Below are 23,035 nucleotides of genomic sequence, written 5' to 3'. Positions count from 1 at the left end.
AAATCGAGACAGTGTCTTGTTAATGTAGCCCAGGCAGACTTCAAACTTGAGGTTCTCCGGCCTTAGTGTTCAAAGTGCTGAGATTACAGGCGTGTGCTACCATACCGGGTCCAATTCAGTTTCCGACGTCTTTTGTGTCCTGGCTGGGCCACTACCTCTGCTCCACATCTGACTAGGCTTCGGCCAGGTGACCCGGCCCCACACATGAGCTTTTCCCCAGACACAAGCAAGGCAGGCCTGGGGAGCACAGACTTTATTGTTCCGAGTGCCTGCACGGTTTCTGGGCAGGGGGAAGCATGTCTTGCCCCCCTCAGCCTGCTCAGATTCTTTTCCAAGTTCAAAGTGCACTGAGAGAGCTTCACAGTTTTAATATGTCCCCGATCTGAACTGAGGCAAGGTGGCAAAATGGCCCTCCCACCCCCGCCCGCCAAGAAAAGAAAACCCCAAGCCCCCAGCAGCTGCTGCTCCAGCCGTATGAAAAAATAATACAAACTCTTCTTAAAAAATAGATTACACAGAAAGAACCCAGAGGACAGGGTGCGCCAGGGGAGGGGCAGGGTAGCTGCAGTCTTGGGGAGCAGGAAGGGACAGGGAGGAACCTCAGCCATGCCCCTCTCCCTCCCCCCTCCCAAGGGTCCCTCTTCACCCTGAGGCATCATACCTGTTTCTCACTAAAGTGGCTTTGATTTAAAAAAAAAAAAAAACAGCAGGGGAGGAGCCATGGCCAGGAGGGCACCAGGGCCTCTCTCTCTCTCTGAGTTTTAGGTTTTATCATGATCTGCTTCTATACAGACACCCGCTGTGGTGCTGGGCACACTGGCCACCCCCTCCCAGTCCAGCTTGGCTCAGGGACACCATGGGCAGATGTTGGGTGCAGGTGGCTAGGTGGGCGTGCAAGGGCACAGCTCCCCGGGCCCCCCAGGTCATGCAAGGAGAGGTGAGGGTGGCCCCACCGAGGCAGAGGTAAGGCGGGGCGAGGTGGGGTATGAGCAGCCTGGGGCCCAGGCAGAGAGAGAGCAGGGCACGGCCTGCAGGGGGCGCTGCTGCGCCAGGCCTGGCTCACAGGTCTAGTGAGGCTGCCCCAGGCCTGGCTGTGGAGCCGGAGCCGAGGGGAATCTGGTGAGGGTGAGCGCTCTGGGGTGGGGTTGGGGCAGCGTCTGGGCTGGGCTCAGTCGGGGACCTCGGGGTGGGCAGGCAGGCCGCTCTCCCCTCGCCGGTATGTCTCCCAGAAGCCCCGCTCCAGCTGCTCCAGCTGTGGGCCCAGAGGCAGGTGGCCGGCCACGTGCATGCGGAGCGACTCCAGCCACTGCTGCAGCTTCACGAAGGAGGGCCTGGGGACGGGGGGACACGTGGGGACAGGAGGGACGTGGGGCTGGCTCTGCTGGGGAGCGGCCCACCCCACCACTGCAGCTTCACGAAGAAGGGCCTGGGGATGGGGGACACGTGGGGACAGGGGGACGTGAGGACGGGGGGGGGGGATGGGGACAGGGGGACGTGGGGACAAGGGGGACATGGGGCTGGTTCACTCACAGAGTCCCCACTCACCTCTTCTCGGGATCCAGGTCGCAGCAGCGCACAGCAATAGGGAAGAAGCTCGGGGGGCAGCTGGGGGGGCAGTAGCGGTCCAGAAAACCCCGCACATTGAGGCCGAAGTCCATGGTGCGGGGCAGGTAATCAGGGTCTGCATTCACCCGCCCGATGATCTGTTCCGCATGAGGCCCACAGTTAACCTCGGGCTCCTCCGACCCAGAGTCGGGAGGTGTGGGCAGGTCATGCAGGGAATGGCAGGGATGGAACACTGCGCCCCTGGTTCTGGGGGGTGGGGGGCGCAGAAACTGCCTGCACCCCCAGCCCTCACTCCTACCTCACACAGGACGATTCCAAAGGAAAACACGTCCACCTTCTCATCATAGCTGCGGCCTGTACAGAAAGATCTCGAATCAGTGGGGGCCAAGATGGCAAAAGCCAGGTGGAAAGACATAACTGCTGGACACTGTCCCCAACCTGCCAGGTCCTAGAACCCCTCCAGGAGCCCCAAGGACAGGAAGTTGGCCATGGCGGCTCGCGCCTATAATTCTAGCCACTTGGGAAGCAGGGAGGCCAGCTTAGGCAAAACAGTTCCTGAGACCCCATTTCAAAAGGTAAGCTGGGTGTGCTGGCATGTGCTTGTGACCCCAGTTCCTCAGGTAGTATAGGTGGGAGCATGGAGGTCCCATACTAATTCCAGACAAAAGTGTGAAATCCTATTTGAAAAATAACTGAAGCAAAAAGGGGTGGAGGTGTGGCACAAGGGGTAGAGTGCCTGCTTAGCAAGGCCAAGGCTGTAGGTTTGAAACCCAGTACTTCTAGGTAAATCATGGACTCTGTGTGCCCAAAGGTTAATCAGGTCAAAACTTGGAATTATTCTAATGGGGAGTCTTAGAGTGGGGTGAAGCGCATGAGCTAAACTTGTGTGGCCCCAGGTTTGTTCTCTGTGGGGGAAAAAAAAATAAATGAAAAAAGCTGGGAGCTGGTGGCTCAAGCCTGTAATTCTAGCTATTCAGGAGGCTGAGATCTGAGGATCACAGTTCAAAGCCAGCCCAGGCAGGAAAAGTCCATGAGACTTACTTTATATGTCTGAAAGTAGAGCAATGAAACCTACTGCAGCTGTAAGGAGAGAGAGGGATGGAGGGGTGAGGTGAGGTACATTGTATACCCTGTGGGATGTTACAAGGGGACCCCTTTTTTACAACGAATGCATCCCCCAAACTGTGATAATAATAAAACCAATGAGGACAGCCACGGTGGCAGGTGGCAGGCTGAATAGCAACCAGCAGGCCAGGAGTTCAGGAGCCTTCTGTAATCCCCACAGGCCCCCACAGCAGGGCTGTCGACATTGCACAGGGCAGGTCCTGGGGACCACACAAACTCCATTCCCTCAGCCAGTGCTGTGATGGCTGACCTGGGACCATGGAGCCTACGCAGGACCAGGAGAACAGAGGGAGGTCACCCTGGATCATCCTCAAGGGCTCAGGGTCACCAGGGGGAGGCAGTGTAAACAGATCAAGAAGGAGATAGGAGTGTGTATGCAGGTGTGGTGGGGCACACCTGTAATCCCAGCACTGAGTAGCTGAGGCAGGAAGACTATAAGCTGGAGGTCAGTTTTGGCTATGTAGTGAGTGAGACACTATCAAAACAGAGCCAGGGTCCTGAAGCTGCCTAAAAGCCAGAAAAACAAAAACAAAAACTGGAGCCATCCGCCTGGACCCAGGAGCCCACAGGACTAGGTGGCTGACTGGTGACTTCAGGCTGTGGGGACTGAGGCTGGACTGCGCTCTCGTTTGTTACAGATGCCTCCAAGTACGTGGAAATGTCTCATAGCTGCAGCGCAACAAATACAGGACCCAAGTGGAATGGCAGGGGCTGGAGAGGAGCTGAAGGGAGGGGAGGCAGGGCCAGCAAGAGCTGTGGTGGGTGGAGCCTCCGGTGGGCGGGGTCGTGGCTGGCCGCACTGGGCGGGGTCTGCAGCAGGGGCGGGGCCGGGTGGGGCCAGCTTACCATTGATCATCTCTGGCGCCATCCAGTACGGGTTGCCCACCACGGTGTACCGCTTTCTGCGGTCGGGCTTCTTGAGGCTGCGCAGGTCCTCCGGCTGCGGCTTCTCATCGACCATGAGGCGAGCCAGCCCGAAGTCGGCCACCACCACGTTCTTGTTCTGGGAAAATCAAGAGCGCCGGGTCTCGCTGGGGCAGGTCCTGTTTAGCCTGCTCCTCACTGGGACCCCCCCCCCCCCCCACCCGACACACCTCTGCCATCCAGGGATCTGTAAGGAGTAGTGGATCCTGCTCACACCCAACTACCCTGCTTTCTGTAAACAGCTGCCTGAAGCTCCTGAACCAGATGGGGGTGTGACCCCACACCCATGTTCCAAGCCTGCTTCAAACAACCATCCTCCTGTCTCCACAGTAGTTGGGATTACAGGTGTGTGCCAGTGTACTTGGTTCCAAGCCAGGAAGCCTTGTCTCAGGATCCTCAGTCCACATCCCCATGGGGCAGTGGCTGTCAGGCTTGTGTCACCAGGACAGATGAGGGCTGGCTCCTGTCCTGCCGCTCAGAGGGCCTGACCTGGGCTTGGGGATCTGCACTGTTCTGTTCTGACACATGGGTCTGCAGGCACCTGCCAGTGAGGGCTACAGTGGGGTTCTCAGAGCCTCCACACTGAGGACAAAAGGTGCTGGGGTTGGACACAGGGCTCTGCATGCTCTAAGCTGAGATCCTGCCCCTCTCACGGATCTCCTCAGCCTGGGGCCTTGTGGAGGTGAGGTCTCCCCTCCTATCACAGCAAGAGCCTTTCTGACCAGCAGCCCCACCCCCCACCTCCCCTTTCACACACGTTTCCCCTCCTGGGATCTCTTCCCAGGCTGTACTTATTTGCTAACTCCTCACTCAGGGGAGGAGCCACTCTGGCAAAGAGGCTCGAGCTGCCTGCAATGTGATGCACTAGGGAGGCGGGGGCAGGGGGAGCTCGGTGAAGGCAGGCTGGGAGCCTGGTGGACTCTATGCCTCTCAGTACAGGGGTCCCTTGCTTACCTCTCGAACCAGGCAGTTGTGCGAGTTGAGGTCCCGGTGGATAATGTTCATGGAGTGGAGGTAGGCCTGGTGGTATGAGGTGGGGGGGCTCAGGAGGCAGCTGCTCATCCTTCTCTCTCCTCTTCCTCCCCCCCCCCCCGTCCTCCCCCCCAGCCTCATCCCCTTCTGAAGCATCCTCCCAGCAGCGAGAGGCAGGGCTATCTTCACAGGGGCAGCGGGCTCCCTGCCACTCACCATTCCTGCCGCGATGTCCTTGGCAAAGCTCACCCTCTGGCTCCATGGGTACTGGCTGTCCTGGAGACGAAGGATAATGGCTAGGACGGAACCAGCAGAGCCAAGGTGGGGGACACAGGGGTGGCAGTCACGGGTTCCCAGTGTTCTAGAGGGGACAGAAGGTGGCTGGCTCCCTCAAGTACACACCTTTTAAGGTGTGTAAACAAATCAAAAGTCTTTTTTTTTTTTTTTGCTTGCCCTGGGGCTTGAACTCAGAGCCTGGGCACTGTCTTTGAGTTTCTTTTGCTCAAGGCTAGCACTCTATCACTTGAGCCACAGCGCCACTTCCAGCTTTTGCGGTTTATGTGGTTCTGAGGAATCGAACCCAGGGCTTCATGCATGCTAGGCAAGCACTCTACTGCTAAGTCACATTTCCAGCCATCAAGTATCTCTTTTTTGCCTCTTCAGATAAACAAATTTTTGGAAGGGTTCAGTGTGGTGGCTTGAGCCCAGGGCCTCATGCTTGCTTCCTTTGCTTGCTGGGCCAGCGCTTTACAACTTGGGCCATGTCTCTAGTCTGGCATTATGCCATTAAATGGAGATAAGAGTCTCATGGATTCTTCTATCTGAGCTGGGTTTTGAGCTCTTATCCTCTAGATCTCAGCCTCTTGAGCAGCTAGACCTGAGCTACAACTGTCTGGCTAACAGTATTCTTAGCTGCTAATAACATAACATTTGAAAGCCAATGCCTTTTTCTCTTGTTAATGTTAAGCTAGATCATCGTTATTTTGCCTTACTCATTTGTGTTACTTTTGTTTTTCTTCATTTTCTTGCAATGAACATTTTTATTACTGAACTGTAAGAGATTATTTGTGATTAAATATATTTTTTCATGCACTGCAAAATATGTGGGTTTGCTGGTTCTGGGGCTTGAACTCAGGACCTGGGTGCTGTCTCTGAAATTTGTTGCTCAAGGCTAGCATTCTACCAGTTGGGTCACAACTCCACTTCGGCTTTTTGCTGGTTAATTGAAGATATAAGTCTCATGGGATTTTCCTGCCCAGGTTGGCTTTGAACTGTGATCCTCAGATGTCAGCCTCCTGAGTAGCTAGGATTACAGATGTGAGGCACAAATACCCAGCAGAACGATGGTTTAAAGCCAGCCCAGGCAAAAAAGTACACAACACTCAATCTCCAATTAGCTAGCAAAATGCCACACTGAAGGTGCAGTTCAATTGGTGCAGTACCAGATGTGAGCAAGTACATAAAGCAAGCTCAAATTCAGACTCCAGAATTAACAAAAAGAAAAAAGAAAAAAAAGATGATGTAGTATTTGCATAGAACCTACTCAGTCTATCACAGCCTCTAGAGTGTTGGGATTACTAGTGTCCTCTACTAGTGTCCCCTAACCTGAGGACAACCTTGACATCTTGCATGTTCTTCATGTAAACTTACTTAAAAAATTTTTTTTTTGGTGGTGATGGACTGGAATCCAGGGCCTTGTATATGCTAAAGCAAGTGGTCTACCACGGAGTTACTTCCCAGGCCTAAGCTTACTTAAAAAACAAAACAGGCATGTCGGCACATACTTGTAACAGCACACGGGATATCCAGCCTGAAACTGTAAATGTGACTTTTCAGGAGACGTGGCTACCCTCTTTGGACCTCAGCTTTAGATGGTATAGGCCACAGGGACCCTGCATGGAGGAGGGCCCAGGAGAGGCCTCTGGGCCACAGCTGGGTGGTGAAGAGCTGGTGCTAGGTGCAATCTGAGGTGGGGCCATGTCTATGGGCGGGGCCACACCTGGGGAAAGTTGTCTGTGGGCAGGCTCAGGCCAAGAAGGGCTATCTGTAGGTGTGTGTGGCCAAGCCAGTGGACAGGCCAGTCCTGAGGGTGGAGCCACACCAGTGGGTGGAGCCAGCACTCACCATGCTCTTGATGATGCTGCGCAGGGTGCCTCCCTTGATGTACTCAGTGATGAAGTTCAGCCTCTTGTCCTTGTACAGCACCCCAATGAACTTGAGCACGTTGGGGTGCTCCAGGCACCGCATGACCTTTACCTGATGGGGCACAGTCTAGGCTTACTCCCTTCTCCCTCCAGCCATAGCTTCCACAGTCCTGAAGAGCAGGGCTGCAAGCCCCCATCACCCTCTCACCCTCCAGGGGCACGTCAATGCATAGTGATGTGGTGTGTCATTGCACCCCAGAGCCCAGTGCCCCCGCCCACACACACACAAGGGAGGACACCACCACCCACCTCCTTGAGGAATGTCCTCTGTGTCTCCTCGTCAAATCGGATCAGCTCCTTCATCACCATTACCTCCCCTGTCTCCCGGTGCGTCACCTGCATGTGCAGGGGACACTGAGGTACCCAGCAGGGACAGTCAGGGGCCTAATGACATCTCAGGGATTCTGGCACACAAGGGGGTGGGGATCCCTCCCTTTACAGAGGAAGAAACTGAGGCCCTGCGGTTTCTTGGCTGGTCTGGGCAGGGTCAGTGTTTTGCTCTCCTGGAGATGGACCCAGTGGCTCCTCCCCTGGTCCCAGGCATCTGAGGCACATTGTGTAACACACTAGGCCTGGGCCAGACCCCGACATGGGGAGAAGAGGAGCCCTGAGGCCAGGCTGGGTAGGGAGAGGATGGGGTCCCACTCAGCCTATCCCTACCCCGTACCTTGATGGCCTGGCCGAAGCAGCCCTTGCCCAGCACCTCCCCGTGGATGAGGTCGGAAGGCCGGAAGATGCGGTGCGGCCGGCAGACCACCCGGAGGGATTCCGAGCGACCCAGGTCCTTGCGCTGGGAGGCTGGTGAGGCCAGTGAGCCCGCGCCCGGGGACGTGTCGATGCTGCAGCTTCTCCTGAGAAGACACACGGTGCCCAGTGCCATGGGACATGGCACCTGGCCCCTCCTCCCACACCCCTTCTAAGCCAGCCCAGTTCAGGGCTGCCGGCTTGTCTGGGGCCCTAGACCCTGGCCTCATTTGCATTCTGGTGCCAGCACCCAGCTCTCTCCACTTCTGTTCCATCCGCCTGGGCTACCAGTGGCAGGTGTCCTTGGGGAACGTGGCCTCCGACTTCCCCTTCCCCCACCCAAGGCTGGAGGCTCTGTCTCCCAAGTGCTGGGGGGAAGGGGCAGATGCTCCTTAAGATGCCCAGAAGGGCTGGGGATATAGCCTAGTGGCAAGAGTGCCTGCCTCGGATACACGAGGCCCTAGGTTCGATTCCCCAGCACCACATATACAGAAAACGGCCAGAAGCGGCGCTGTGGCTCAAGTGGCAGAGTGCTATCCTTGAGCAAAAAGAAGCCAGGGACAGTGCTCAGGCCCTGAGTCCAAGGCCCAGGACTGGCCAAAAAAAAAAAAAAAAAAGATGCCCAGAAGTCCACACACAAAGGTGACCTTGTGTTTTTTCCTCTAGCCTCCCACTTCCATTTCTGTCGAAAGATGTGGGACCCCCACTCCCATTTCTGTCGAAAGATGTGGGACCCAGGGTCTGGAGGCAGTTGACTTGCTGGCTCTGGTAGTCTTATGTCTCTATCATTAAGGAGATCTGAAGTAAAAATCTCACAGGATTTCCTGTCTGGGCTGCTTAGAACTATGATCCTCAGATCCTGGCTTCAGAATTTTTTCAGGGGAAGGGGCAGTAACGGGGATTGAACTCAGGGCCTCACCCTTGCCACACAGCACATCACCACCTGAGTGCTTGTGGGTCCTGGGGCTTGATCTCAAGGCCTGGGTGCTGTCCCTGAGCTTCTTTGTGCTCAAAGCTAGATCTCTACCACTTGAGCCAGAGGGCCACTTCTGGCTTTTTCTGGGGAGTTTATTGGAGATAAGTCTAACAGACTTTCCTGGCCGGGCTGGCTTGGAACTGTGGTTCTTAGATCTCAGCCTCCTAAGTAGCTAGGATTACAGGTGTGAGTCACCAGCACCCACCACAGCCTGTTTTACTTTAGCTGTTCCCCCAGAAAGAGTCTTGTGCTTTTGTCTGGGGCTCACCTGAGACCACAATCCTCCTACCTCCCCTTCTTATGTAGCCAGAATCAGTTATGGGTGTGTGCTACCTGGTCCAGAGTCTTCACAAAACACCACTGTGTGGCAATATCCCTTTTGGGGGCAGTGGTCCTGCCATGCACAGGGAAAATTTCAAAGCCCCTTGCCATGGCTGACACCTGGCTGCTAGCAGCGCTGGAGCCAGCCTCATGGACCCCCCCCCGTGCTTGCATCATCAGGAGCGGGTTGCTGGCTGTTCCCTGAGGTCAAGGGCTAGTGTGCCCTGGATGCCGCTGTAATTCCTCGGCCTGAGCATGGGGGCTTCTGCCCTTGCTATCTAGGGAGGCAGGAGCCTGGAAGCTAGGTCCTGGGGCCCTGAGGCCCAGGGACAAGGGCAGTGGGCAGGTGCAGGGGGACTTACAGCACAGGTCTTTGCCGAGCAGAGCCTCCAGCCTCCTGGCTGGGGGTGTACAACGGAGAGCCCAGGGGGCTGGGCTCAGACCCCAGCCCATGGCCTAGTGTGTCATGAGGGTCGTGTTCCAGAGTCAGCTGGAGCAGGCGGCTGGTTTCCTGGATCAGCAGGTCAATCTGGGGACAGGTGTGTGGACAGGTGAGCTCACAGTGGTGGCTGTTGGGGGAGGGGCTCGGCTTCACCTCTACCCACTCCATGCCAGACCTCATCCAGTGGCACATTCCGTATGGGCGTGCCGTTGATTTCCAGGATCCGGTCTCCGACGTGAATGGAATTCTTCACGTCTGGGCTCATGCAGCCTGGGTCCACACTGTGGGTAGAGCAGTGGTCAGATGAGGTTCCCGCTGCAACTCAAAGCAGGGGGAGCTGTGGGGAAGGGGGGATGAGGGAGGAAATGATTTTGTCTTGTGTGATTGGAGTGGGGGGTGGCAACTCTTCAGAATGCTGAGCTCTGTAATTGATTATTGGTGTCTGCCATGGGTAGACAAGCATAACATAGGAGTTCAGGGCTCTATTCAATACTGTGGTCCCCACTGTGCAGGGCCAAGCTGTCCTCCCCAGCCTGCCATGCTGGGAGTAGACAAATACAAGATGGGTCCTAACTGGGTGCAGATCCACCAGCTTCCTACCCAACGCTAACTCACACAGCAGCAATAGCCAACAGCCCTCCCTAGGACAGGGAGGGGGACAGGCCTGGCTGGGAGGTCATAAGTGAACTCAGAATAGCCCATGTATCAAATTCTCTTCTCTTGCTTTTTTTTAAAATTAAATTTTATTGACAAGGTGGGGGTACAGTTACATAATAAGGTAGTGAGGACATTTCTTGTCTTATTTGTTACACTCTCCCTCACTTTCCTTTCCCTTCCCTAGTTCAGATAAGCATATATACAATATCCAGTGTACCAAAATAATATACAGTAACCTTCTCTTGCTTTTTTGTTTATTTTTTTTGGTTTGTTTTTGTTGCCAGTCCCGGGGCGTGGACTCAGGGACTGAGCACGGTCCCTGCCTTCTTTTTGCTCAAGGCTAGCTAGCACTCTACCTCGAGTCACAGGGCCACTTCCGGCTTTTTTCTATATATGTGGTGCTGAGGAATCGAACCCAGGGCTTCATGTATAGGAGGTGAGCACTTTACCACTAGGCCATATTCCCAGCCCCCTTCTCTTGCTTTTTTAAAGCCCTTGGTGCTTGGTATTAGTTGGTTTCTGGTAGTTATTTACTCTCATAGGTAGGTTGTACTTTTTGCACTCTACCTCTTTTTGTTGTTGTTGTTGGTTGTGGGGCTTGAACTCTGGGCCTGGGTGCTGTCCCTGAGCTCTTCAGCTTAAGGATAGCATTCTACCACTTGAGCCACAGCCCCACTTCCAGCTTTCTGGTGGCTAATTGGAGATAAGAGTCTCACAGACTTTCCTGCCTGGGCTGGCTTTGAACCACAATCTCAGATCTCAGCCTCTTGAGTAGCTAGGATTATAGGCATGAGCCACTGACGCTCAGCAAGACTCTTTTTACTTTTTGTCAGTTGGGCTTGAAGCTGTGGCCTAGGCACTGTCCCTGAGAAATTTATGCTCAAGGTTAGTGCACTACCACTTTGAGCCACAGTGCCACTTTCTGTTTTCTGGAGTTTAATTGGAGAGAAGAGTCTCATGGACTTTGCTTCCTGGGCTCGGTTTGAACCACAATCCTCAGGTCTCAGCCTCTTGAGTAGCTAGGATTACAGGCGTGAGCCACTAGTGACCAGCTTGTGAGTCTCTTATCTCCAATTAACCACCAGAAACGGGAAGTGATGCTGTGGCTCAAACTGGTAGAGTGCTAGTCTTGAGCAAAAAAAAACTCAGGGACAGCATCCAGACCCTGAGTTCAAGCCCCATAACCAACAAAACAAACCAACAAACAATTATTTACATAAATTTTCTTTTGGGGAGACAGGGTCTTGATATGCAGAATGGCCTTAAACTGGATTCTCCTGCCTCAGCCTCATCATCACTGGGGTTACAGGTGAGAAACACCAGGTCCTATTCTTTCCTTCCTGTGGGGATAGTAGAAGCCACAGGGGCTCGCTCACCTGAGCCAGTGCTCTAGCACTTGGCTGCACCTGCCCTTCACTGCTAGGAGTGGTGGGATGTCCTTCCCTGCAGCAGGAAGCCGGCCTGCAAGTGCAGAGGGGACGTCCATGTGTCCTTCATGCAGGATGCTGACTGATTCATGTTCTCTGCCATAAAGGATTTTTCCCCCTTGTAATCAAGGAGCTATTTTGTGAGACTGCAATATAAATATTCTGTATTTCTGCCAGGCACCCATGGGGGAGCACCAGCTGCGAGCAAGTGGTGGGCCTGGCACTGGGTGTCTCTTGCCAGCCGCCATGAGGTGAGCAGCAGCTCCCCCAGGCTCCACTCCTGCCCACTTACTGTAGACCCTGACCCCTTGAAGCTGTGACCCGAAATGAGTTATCTCCCTGCCTGAGCTCTTTCGTGTCAAGTGCTGTCTCTCAAAGAGCCAATGCTGGTCACTGCTGGGCCCCTCTGCAGCCCAGTGCTGACCTGCCACCTACCTGCAGCCGTGGCCATGCCTCCTCACCCTACCCACACTCCCCCCCCCCCGCCACTACTCACCCCTGCACTCGGACTGTGCGGGAATGCTCTGAGCTGCAGCCTGGAGGCCCATGAGGGGGGTCGATGGAGACGGACAGACCTCGTTTGCCGTGGGTAGAGGCGGGGATGGACACCAGGGTGACTGTGTGGGGCAGGTGGGAGCCGGGGGAATCGGGCAGGATGTGTTCAATGACAGGGGTCACCACAGTCTGGTAGTAGCAGTGCCCACTGGGAAAGGGAAGGAGGACAGGGTTAGCCCACCTCCTGGCAGCCCCTTCCCCAGTGTTCCCTGTGGGCTGACGGACAGGGTGGAGAGGTCACTAAGCCTCGCTACTAGGCCACCTTCCATCCCTGCTGTGGAGAAGCTGTCTCTGTTCCTGGACTCTGGGGAGACTGAGTTCTTGGCCTGAGTTACTGATGAGCCCTGGGGCTATGATGGCAGGGAAGGGCTGGGCAGGAGGGAGGGGATGGGCACCCCTGTGACACGTGGAACCCCACTGTGCAGTGAGGTGCCCTGGTGGGCAAACACAGGGTCCTTTATAATAAACTGGGATTTCAAGTGCAGCTCTAGCCATGTTCTTAATCACTCAGCAAATTATCACAGCTGATCGAGTTGTGTGGGGTCCCAGTGCGTGGGCAGAGGAGCAAGCGAGTAACCTGGGGCCCAGCTAGGGACCTGGGGCCTGAAGCACGGTGGTCTGGCTGGGGATGGCATCCTATTTTGTGGGGTTTGTGCACTGGTGGCGCTGCAGAGCTGGCGTGTCTGCCAGATCTCCTCTCTGTCCTATCCACACCTGTTCTTCACTGCATGAAAGGGTGGGTGTGGGGAGCCAGCACCTGGCACCCTTGTGCCAGGTGGGCGGGCTGGGGTGCTCACCAGTACAGCTTGGAGTGCTCCACCAGTGTGTAGGTGTCCCCGTCCCCGATGAAAGTCCCGCAGGCGAGGCAGACGAAGCACTCAGGGTGGTACTTGAGCTCCCCAGCCACCTGGTAGGGATGGAGAGGGGTGGGGGCAGTGGTATCCTCAGCTTGCAGGGTCTCCCCTGCAGCAGCCTCGCACATGGGACAGAGCCAGCTACACGGACACGGGACAGAGGGACATAGACAGAAGGACACATCGTGCAAGCAAAGGGGAGAAGGCAGGAGGGAGAGGATGAGGACGCCCCGGGCTGGACTCTGGGCATCGGCAGGTACACATGTACCCCCATGTCGGTGGGAGGGGCGGCTCACCATGACCAGCCCCTTGGTGATGTGCTCTGAGCAGCCGTGGCATGACTCGCCATAGCGGGTCCAGTAGTCCTTCTTGCAGAAGAGCCGTCCATCCTTCTCATAGTACTGGTGTGACAGCGCAGCGCCACACTCGCTGCACCTGGCGGAGAGGGCAGGGCTGAGGCGGCTCCACCCCCTGCCCCCCACCAGACTTGTCCTCCATTCCCCCCATGGCCTTCCCTCATCCCTCCCATGGCCTTCCCTTGTTCTCCCACACCGGTCCCACCACTCTGTTTTCCAGGCACAGGCAGTCTGTGCTAGGGCAGAAGGTTTGGCGGGTAGGCCAGTGAAAGATCTGAACCCCATTTTTTTTCTTTTTCTTTTTTTGCCAGTCCTGGGGCTTGAACTGAGGGCCTGGGCACTGTCTCTGAGCTTCTTTTGCTCAAGGCTAACACTTTACCACTTGAGCCACAGTGCCACTTCCAGCCTTTTCTGTGTGTGTGGTACTGAGGAATTGAATCCAGGGCTTCATGCATGCTAGGCAAGTGTTCTACTGCTAAGTCACATTTCCAGCCTGAACCCCATTTTTTTTTTTTTTTTTGGCCAGTCCTGGGCCTTGGACTCAGGGCCTGAGTACTGTCCCTGGCTTCTTCCCGCTCAAGGCTAGCACTCTGCCACTTGAGCCACAGCGCCGCTTCTGGCCGTTTTTCTGTATATGTGGTGCTGGGGAATCGAACCTAGGGCCTCGTGTATCCGAGGCAGGCACTCTTGCCGCTAGGCTATATCCCCAGCCCCTGAACCCCATTTTTAACTGTATTTTTTGTCTTTTCTTTTTTGGTATTGGGGATGAAACCCAGGACACTGCACTTGCTAGGCAAGTGCTTTGCCACTGAGCTACATCCCAGCCCTGAACGCCATTTTGAGGGATCTGAACCCATTCAGCTTCTCAACAATAGCCCATATGCAGTGCACACCTGCACGACCACCAAGAGTGGTTCTGCACTAAGGGGCTGCCCACCTGCCAGCCTCAGAGACCCCTGTCCCTAGTCACACAGGGAAGACAGCCAGAAGGTGGGGCAAAGGACTTGCTCTGGGTCCCTAGGCAGGGGGATGGGACAAACCAGGGGCCCCATCTTAGGGTCTATGCCACTCCACAACCAGCATTTCAGACAGCACTGGCAAATGCAGTGGCTACTAGCCCCTTCTTGCTCCTGCCAAAACTTCAGGCAACCTGAGGTTCACTGGGGGCATGCCATGGTGGGTGAGCCACACAGCCTCCCTGCCCCATCTCACATGTGAAAACCCACTTCGTTTCACTAAGATACAATGCAAGGACAAGGCTCAGTATCAACTAGGCCGGTTGGAGAGCTAGGAGCCAGACAGCTGACAGGGTCTGCTGGCTTTTAAGAAGGAGTTCAGCACCGCACACCCCTCTAGCACCAGTCTCCTCTTTTTCCTTCCCACAGGAAAGCAGCTAGGTGCTCAGGGTGCCAAGGCCAGAGTCCACGGGGCCTACAGAGGTGCCCAGGAGAAATGCTACCCCAGCCTTCAGGAGCTACAACTGCCTGCCTGGCCTCTTCCTGCACAGGCCTGGCGCAGGGGAGGACCAGTGGCCAGCGCCCTGGGTGAGCAGGGGGACGGGACTGGCTTCTGGGAGTGCCCCAGGTTCTCCCGTACATGGTAGGCTTGGACTGGAGTATATACCCGAGCCGCAGAGCCAGGGCCATTGGGTCACTGGGGAAGGAAGACCCGGGCTCTGTAGGATGGGCTCTGAGCCTTCCCCACACAGCCAGGGACCCTGCACTGCTGCTGGCTGGACAAACTTAATTGGCTCAAGAGAACTGGGGGAGGAGGCAGCAAGGCAGCTCATGGGATCCTGTTTCTTTAAAGCAATCCAGCTGGTTCCCCATTGTCAGGGAGTCTGCTGAGGCAGGGGAACACAAGATCTCAGGGCTCAGGAGAACAGAGGTGGGAGTACTAAGTACCCAGGATGCAGAGGTGGGAGCACCAAGCACCCAGAAAGTGGTGGTGGGAGCACCAAACACCCAGAAAGCGGTGGTGGGAGTACCAAGCACCCAGGATAGGGCAGTAGGAGTACCAAGTACCCAGGATGTGGAAGTGGGAGTACCAGGCACCCAGGAAATGGAGGTGGGAGTACCAGGCACCCAGGAAGCAGAAGTGGGAGTACCAGGCACCCAGGAAGTGGCCTGATGAGTTCTCCCTGTGGTGGGGCAGGACAGGGCAGGACAGGGCAGGGCAGAGCAGGGGGCAGAGGCGGCAGAGGAGGCATCAGCGGCATAGGACAGGCCATAGGATGTCAAGTGCACTTCTTCAAGCCACCACAACCCAGGGCAGGCATTTCTGGGGGACTCTAACCTGAAGGAAGGTATAGGAAAGGACCTCAGAAAGGCAGTGAGGTTGGGGAGCCCCCCACCCCCAGCTGCTTCCCTCAGTGACTTCCTGCTTGTCCACCACTTGTGGTCATGAGCACATCCCTCGGCCGTGGTGGGGGCTTTTTCTCCTGTTTCACACACCAGCACTGCTGCTCACTCCTGCAGGACCAGCAGGACCTGGAGCATCCTGAGGCCCCCTCTTACCCCCAATCTTTCTCAGGACCCCTCTGCCAGGTACCTGCCTGGCCCTTGGGGCCATAGCCTGTGCAGCCTCAGAGAACCAGTGGCTCATACAGGCACCCTCACCGCCCTGGGAACCTGTCTCCACTGGACGTGGGCTGAGTCCTGGCTCAGGCCTGGCTGAGCAGACCTTTGCTAGAAGAGGGCACACAGGAAGGAGACACCATATGCAGCCCCCCAGCCCTTTCCTGGCTACAGCCACTCAAAGCTGGGCTCTACGGGGGCCCTCCTCTGCAGGCCCCTCCTCTGGGGGACTCTCCTCTGGGGGGGCTCTCCTCTGTGGAGTTCTCCTCTGGGGGGGTGTTCCTCTGTGGGCCCCTCCTCTGCAGGCCTCTCCTCCTCTGGGGAGCTCTCCTCTGGGAGGGGGTTTCCTCTGTGGGCCCCTTCTCTGCAGGGCTCTCCTCCTCTGCAGGCCCCCTCCTGGAGGTCAGGAGGATGGAGACCCGCTTCAGGGGATGGGTGGGTGCTGTGCAGGAAGGAGTTTGGGTGGACCCCCCAATGACAGGTGTGAGGTTCCTGGAACAGCCTCCCCCCCCACCCCGGCCCCAGCCCAAGGGAAGGAAAAAAAGCTGGAAAAACCTGCTGGAGGGAAGGCCATCCTCAAGGCCTACAGGCTCCAGTAGCAACTTGCTCACCACAGCTGTTGTCCTGACCATGAGTTTCAGTTCTGCCCCTGGCAGGTCCCAGGTTGTCTAGCCCTGCCCCCTCCACCAGGCCTGGCCCTCAGGGTTGGGGACAGGGAGGAGAGGCTCCACATACCTAGCCCCTCTGAAAAAGCGGTTTCTTCTTGGGGCTGGAGCCAGCAGCATCCTGGGGCATCTATGGCAAGGGCCTGGAGGCTCATGGAGAACAGAGGTGGCCTGCCCAGAGCTTCCCCATCTGACTTCAGGGGCCAGGATTGGAGAGCATGGGGGTGGGGCCAACATGGCCACGCCACATGGGAGGAGGGTCCAGGCCCAGGGGCTCCATGTGTGAGCCTGAAGCAGGAAGTAGCTCCAAAGCTGTGGTGTAAAGAGGGAAGGATCTAGGTTCTGACTCAAAGCAGGGAGGTGTGTGTGGGAGGGATTTAGGCTCTGACCCCAAGCAGGTGTAGGTGTGTGTGTGTGTATCTGGGCTCTGTGTCTGTATGTGTGTATCTAGGCTGTGTGTGTGTGTATGTAGGCTCTGTGTATGTATGTGTGTGTATGTAGGCTCTGTGTGTGTGTGTGTGTGTGTGTGTGTGTGTATCTAGGCTCTGTATGTATGTGTATATCTAGGCTCTGGGTGTGTAGCTAGGCTCTGTGTATGTATGTATGTGTGTGTGTGTCTGTGTGTGTATCTAGGCTCTGTGTATGTGTATCTAGGCTCTGTATATGCATGTGTGTGTATATCTAGGCTGTATGTGTGTGTGTTTGTGTATCTGGGCTCTCACCCTAGGCAGGGAGGTGTGTGTGGGAGAGAGGGAGGAATCTAGGCTCTGACTGCAGGCAGGGAGGGGTGTGTGTGTGTGTGTGGTATGTGTGTGTGTCTAGGCTCTGACTGCAGGCAGGGAGGTGGGGTGGGGATGTAGGCTCTGACTGCAGGTGGGAACGTGTGTGTGTATGCGGGGGGAATCTAGGCTCTGACTATTCCACTCTGTCCTTCCTTCTTCACCTCTGGAGTATTACCATTTGTGCTCCTCAGCATCTGCCTGGACAAAGGCACTGAGCGGTTAGGCCTCTCTGGGGACAGGGACAGGCTCCTAAGCAGCTGCCTCTTCCGGTGCTTCCCCCAGGGACAGAGGTCTTCTTCCATGGACAGCTCATCCTTGCATGCGAGGTCTCCAGAAGAAGCGGGGGTTGGACCGGGCCCAGGCCCTGACTGGCCAGCAGCACACAGCCTTCCTCTCCCTGGCAGCCCTCCCAGCCTTGGTGGATGCCTTGGCCCAGGCTCTGGAGGGTTCTAGGAGTGGACCTTGCAGGTCACACTGGGCCAAGGGAAGCCTAGAACACTCAACTGGCCAGTCTTCTGGGAGGGGATTGGGGGTGGTGGTGGAGGGGGTCAGAACTGAGAGGAAGGCCCCAGGGTGATGATTAAACCCTGTGCAAATGCCAGGAGCATGGTGGGCCTGGAGTGGCCCTCCCACTGTCCACAGAGGGCAGCACCTGCCTTCCTGACTCAGCCTCCCTCCTTGAGGCTGCCCGTCCTAGCCTGTATCCCCAGCCCTCCCTCAAGGGCAGGGGCCTGACACTGAAGCAGTGCCCAAGGGCTCAGATCCTGGAGCCAAAGATGTACAGCAAGGTCACCTTCTACAGGCTCCCCCAAACATCCATACAGCTGGGATGACCCCACTAACAGGCTTGCCGGTCCTCAGAGCACATCTCCACAACGTCCCGTGCTGCCCTGGTCTCTTCTTTGGCTCACCACTAGAAGGCTGGGCCACAGCATGTGGCAGGGGCACACCAGAGCCAGCGTTCAGGCTTTGCGTCAGGCTGTCTGGGGGACTCTGGGGACAAGGACTGGGCTGGGGAGGTTCCACCTGGAAGGGCATGTGGAGGGACCACTTCTACTGCTGGCCAGAGCAGCTTCAGGGGGACAAAGGACTCAGAGCCACCCAGGGCTCCTGCCACTTTATTCTCTTAGAGGGAAACAGAGCCTCAGTGGTCCTGCCGGAACACCCTCCCCCAACCTGTCACTCAACAGCTCCACTCCTAGCCCTGCCCCTCTTCAAAGCTGCAGTATACAGAAAGAGCAAGACACAAGTTCAATCCCAGCCCAGGCTGTTCCCAGCTCAACAACGTTAGAAGACTGTAACAAATGCCGCCTCATATGGCAGATGCAGGGTGAAAATCCCTAGTCTGGAATGCTTGGGACCAGAGGTGTTTTGGATCCCAGATGTCCCAGAATTATAATATATTTGCACACACATAATGAGACCACTTGGGAGGGAGGCCCATGTTTAAATATGCAATTCATGTTTTGTATTCACCTTACACATGTATACCTGATAGTTTTTTGTTTTTTTTTTTTTTTGCCAGTCCTGGGCCTTGGACTCAGGGCCTGAGCACTGTCCCTGGCTTCTTCCCGCTCAAGGCTAGCACTCTGCCACTTGAGCCACAGCGCCGCTTCTGGCCGTTTTCTGTATATGTGGTGCTGGGGAATCGAACCTAGGGCCTCGTGTATCTGAGGCAGGCACTCTTGCCGCTAGGCTATATCCCCAGCCCTGTTTTGTTTTTTTTGAACAGGGGGCCCTGCACTGGCTCAGCTGGCCCTCTACTACATGAGCCAGGCTCCCAGTTTAGCTCTTGCTGGTTATTTTGGAGATGGGAGGGAATATTTTCTGTCCAGGCTAGCTGTGACTCTCAGCCTCCGGAGTAGCTAGGATGACAGGCAGGCAGGAGCCCCATGCCTGTCTTCCTGACAGGAGTTGTATGCAAAGCGTCTGGTGTGTCTGTGTTCTGCCCATGTCTGTCACAGGAGGTCAAGCATGGGACTCTCTATTTGTGGCACCACATTCGATTGGAGAATGTTCAGCCTGCACTTGCCAAGGTGGTCCTTTCTGGATCACAACTTTTTTCCGCTTCAAGTGACCATCCAAATGCCAGGCCCAGGAGCGCAGCTCCCTCAGTCATTGGGAGTGGCACCGGTCATTGGCATGCCCTCCACTGTCTGAAGGCGTGAGAAGGGGATCACCTTCCCAAGCCCAGCTCAGCTCAGCCTCTACACTGCCAGCTGCTCTCACTCTGCTTCCCCAAGCATGCCCTGCCTGTCCTCTCCATGGTCCACACTGCCTGTGTCCCTCCAGGGTGCCTGGTGCTCCCTGAAGGTCTTCTCTGAGGTCCCTGAGTTGATCCCAGACCGTGGGGTTCAACTCTCCGCCAGCCTTACCAGCTAAGGTGGGTACTGTGTGCCCCTAACACTCTCCGGATGCCAGTCACTCTGCCTGGGGTCCCCTCCCACCGTGCCTGGGAGCATGCATGCATGCACATGTGAGTGTGTGCCTGTCCATGCAGGGAGCTTGCACGCTCCTGGAGGGGGCCCTGGTCTCACAGCTGTCCCCCCCCCCCCGTAGCCTGTACCAGGCTTCTCAGGATACCCGCATAGCTCTCCATATATGCTACTTGGGTCTGGGTGGCAACACTACCCCTGCCATGCCTGCCTGGGTGTGGAGGGCAGGGCTGAGCTCTCAGGCTACACAGCTGCACAGCCAGCTGGGGCCCAGGATGGTGGGCTGCTTTGTCTTCCCCTCCCCTGAAGCAGACACTGGGAAAGCCCAGCGTATCCCCTGCCTAGCCACCAGGAGGCCTTGGGACTCCTGTCACCATTGTCCACTCATACACGATTCATGAAAAACAAACTGAGTGTGCGCACATTCTTTTCTTGCCATATTCCCTAACAACTCTGTGTAACAACTAGGGCAGGGCCTGCACATCATAGTAGGTATTAGAAATAACCTAGACAACATTTAAAGGATAATAGGGAAGGTGGGACATGGTGGTACATGCCTGTAGTCCCGGCTACTCAGAAGGCCAAGGCAGGAGGATCCCTTAAACCCAGCAGTTCTAGGCTAGCTTCAAGAACACAGACAACCTCCACCTACTATCTCGTGTACTAGAGGCTTGCACAGGTTATGTACAAATACACTGCCATTTTATAAAAAGGAATTAAAAAAATGCCAGTTCTAGGCTTGAACTCAGGGTCTGGTGCTGTCCCTTGGCTTTTTCACTCAAGGCTAACACTCTGCCCCTTGAACTATTTCAGCTCTATTTCTGGCTTTTTGCTAGCTAACCAGAGAAAAAAAGTCTCAGGGACTTTCTTGTCTGGGCTGGATTCGAACCATGATCCTCAGATCTCAGCCTCCTGAGTAGCTAGGATGGTAGGTGTGAACCAGTAGCAGGCAACTAGAAGGATTTGTACATGGCGGTGTGTCCCAGAGGACAACCCTGTGGCTGATATGTCTCTCTCATCCTCTCCTTAGAGGTCCAAACGACCACAAACAGGAAGGCCTCGCTGGACCCACTGGTCAGAGCACCTTCCACTAGCAGGAGCCAGATGCCAGGGACTCTCTAGGGGTTAAGAAGCAGGGACAGTGCCAGGTGGGGAACCCGGATCCCTGGGCCTCCGCCCGTGTGGCCCAGCCTACCTGAAGCAGTCTGAGTGCCAGTCAGCGTTCAAGGCTTGGAGGTACTGGCCGTCATAAATCCTCTGGCCGCAGCTTGCACACATGGGCAGGTCACTTCCTGTGGGGAGCAGAGTCACAAGTCACTTTTTGGGGGGCATTCTGGTGCAGACCCCACATGGACCCAGTGGACACAAATGCAGTCCCCAGGCTGAGTGGTTCTTGTGTGGAACTACAGGAGAAAGGACCAACCTCCTGCTGAGAGACTGGCTGAGTTACTGAGCTGCTCTGGGCCTGCCTCAGTGTCCCCATCGGTAACCTGAGGACGAGGATCAGATGTCTACCCCCCTGCATGGCATTCTTCAACTCAGGGGCTGGTAAGGTAACATGGGGACAAAGAAAGCAGTGGGTGGGGGGGGGGACCATCTCGTCCTTTCTCCCTAGTATTCCCAGGAAGTGCTAAAGGCTCCTTCATAGGGCAGGGCCTGGCCAGGGCTGGGGTGTCCTAGGCCAGTGGGGCTGCACCAGCTGAACTTGGCCGTGCCTTGGCTTGATGAGGGGCTGGGGTGGCAGAGCCACCAGTCAGACACCTCTTGATGCCAACCACTAAGCATGCTTAGTCATTGCTGGGGCCTGACACCCCTGTAGGTGGTGGGGCCTGCTGGATGCCCCCAGCCTGATCCTCCCTGTTGTGCAGGCAGGGACACTGAGCCCCCCAAAAGGGCATGTTGCTGTGTCACACAGTCAGGCCATAGACCCTATCCTGGGAAGATTTCAAGGTAGAGGCAACATCCAGAAGCTGTTCTTGGGCTTGGGGGAGGGTCAGGTGGGAGCGGGAGGGGGGTGGTGGCTGCCGCATCGGAGAAATCTTGAGACCAGAAAGCCTGTGTTTCCGCAAAGGAGACCGCAGATAGTCCCAGACAGACGGGGACTCCCTTCTAGGGAGGGGAGGTCTGAGGCTGAACGGGCAGCCCTAGCCCGGGGCCCCGGTTGGGGTGGTGGGTAGGGCAGGAAGCCCGGCAGGTCTGGGGGGTCTGGTGCGGGAAAGGGGGAGGGCGGGTTCCCCGCAGTGAACTGTCACGGATTCCCCGGATGCACTGCTGAGATCTGCCTGGCCAGTTACCCCTCCAGTGCCAGGGGCCAACTCCGCGATCCCCAACTGTACATATGGGGAAACTGAGGCCCAGGGGGTTAATGCTTGGCTCAAGGTCACAGATCCCTGCAGGCGTGGGGCAGTGACTCAAATCCAGGGAGTGCGGTTTCCCAGGACCCCCTTCTCCTCAGGCGGGGCTCCGCACCGGGTTGGGGGCGGCCTCGGAGGATGGATCAGCGGATGGAGGCCGGCGCCTGCAGGCAGTGCCTGGGGCTCCTCCGGGACGACGGAGACATGAGGAAAACCCGGGTGCCAGGGAGGAGGGGGCCCCTGCCCGCGGGAGCGCACCCCGGGTGAGGAGGGGGCGCCCGGAGGGAGAGGCGCGGGCGGGGCAGCCCCGGGAGGCAGGGGCGCGGCCCGCCGGGCCCGGCCAGCGGCCTCCCCTCGCCCGCGGCTGCCGGCGGCGAGGCCTCGCCCCCGGCCCGCGCCCGCGCCGGCCCCGCGCCCTGCCCGCGCCCCGCACCCGGCCCGCGCACCTTCCTCTCCCATACGTTCTTCCCTCCAGGTGCAACAAAGTAGCGTCAACCTCATGCACTCGGCGGGGGGCGGGGCCGGCGGGCCGGGGCTGGGGGCGGCCGGGCCCGCGAGCTCGTCCGCCGCCGGCCGCGGGAGGCGGGGCGCGGCGCGCGGCCGGGGCGCTCGGGGCTCTCAGGGAGGCCGCGGCCGCCGCCGCCTTCTCCGGACCGCGGCTAGGGCACCGGCTCCGCGCCGCGGCGGCCCGGGGAGCGCGCGGAGGGGCGGGGCGGGGCGGGGCCTGCGAGCTGCGGCAGGGGCGGGGCGAGCGCGGCCCGGCGGCGGGAACGGCCCTGCGCGGCTCCGCCTACCGCCCCTGGGCCGCCACCCCGCCCTCTGCGGCCCGGCCCGCGCCGCTGGCGCCTGCGCGCTCGCTACGCCCCGCCCCCACACGCTGGACCCCGCCCCGCAATGGTTAGGCCACGCCCCTCCACCCGTCCGACTCCACTCCCGGTGGGCGGAGCCACGCCTCCGAGCTGCGTGTCTGTGTGGCCCCGCCCCGTGGGCCCCGCCCTGCCTTTTCCTTTCATTCTTCGTTCTCGGCGGTACGCGCGGCGACTGGGCGCGGCCGGCTGGGAGGAGCGGTCTGTCACGCGCCGTCGGTCCGAGCGTCCCGA

At 57.3% G+C, this 23,035-nt stretch overlaps 1 protein-coding gene across 1 annotated transcript; it reads right to left on the bottom strand.

Moving 5' to 3' along the window:
- Positions 1–238: 238 nt before the first annotated feature.
- Limk1 (LIM domain kinase 1) lies at positions 239–22,533 on the bottom strand. The gene is made up of 16 exons (XM_048369366.1): positions 22,382–22,533; positions 20,777–20,873; positions 13,064–13,202; positions 12,711–12,820; positions 11,855–12,061; positions 9,450–9,555; positions 9,195–9,361; positions 7,459–7,642; positions 7,041–7,127; positions 6,712–6,843; positions 4,804–4,863; positions 4,570–4,635; positions 3,538–3,694; positions 1,865–1,920; positions 1,546–1,703; positions 239–1,331 (listed from the first exon to the last, which is right to left on the bottom strand). Exons 1-16 carry the CDS (start codon positions 22,434–22,436, stop codon positions 1,169–1,171), a joined length of 1,944 nt encoding a protein of 647 aa, XP_048225323.1. The 5' UTR covers positions 22,437–22,533; the 3' UTR covers positions 239–1,168.
- Positions 22,534–23,035: the final 502 nt, after the last annotated feature.

The sequence above is a fragment of the Perognathus longimembris genome, chromosome 1 (genome assembly GCF_023159225.1).
Source record: "Perognathus longimembris pacificus isolate PPM17 chromosome 1, ASM2315922v1, whole genome shotgun sequence".
NCBI lineage: Eukaryota > Metazoa > Chordata > Mammalia > Rodentia > Heteromyidae > Perognathus > Perognathus longimembris.
This window is presented reverse-complemented; position numbering and strand designations above follow the sequence as displayed.

What these genes read in the sequence shown, in the direction of transcription:
- Limk1 (XM_048369366.1), bottom strand. Translation starts at nt 22,436, where the DNA reads ATGAGGTTGACGCTACTTTGTTGCACCTGGAGGGAAGAACGTATGGGA. An exon ending in AGAGGACATTCCTCAAGGAG is followed by an intron (nt 6,844 to 7,040) that starts GTGGGTGGTGGT and finishes GTGCCCCATCAG; the next exon opens with GTAAAGGTCATGCGGTGCCT. An exon ending in GGCGCCAGAGATGATCAATG is followed by an intron (nt 1,921 to 3,537) that starts GTAAGCTGGCCC and finishes CTTTCTGTACAG; the next exon opens with GCCGCAGCTATGATGAGAAG.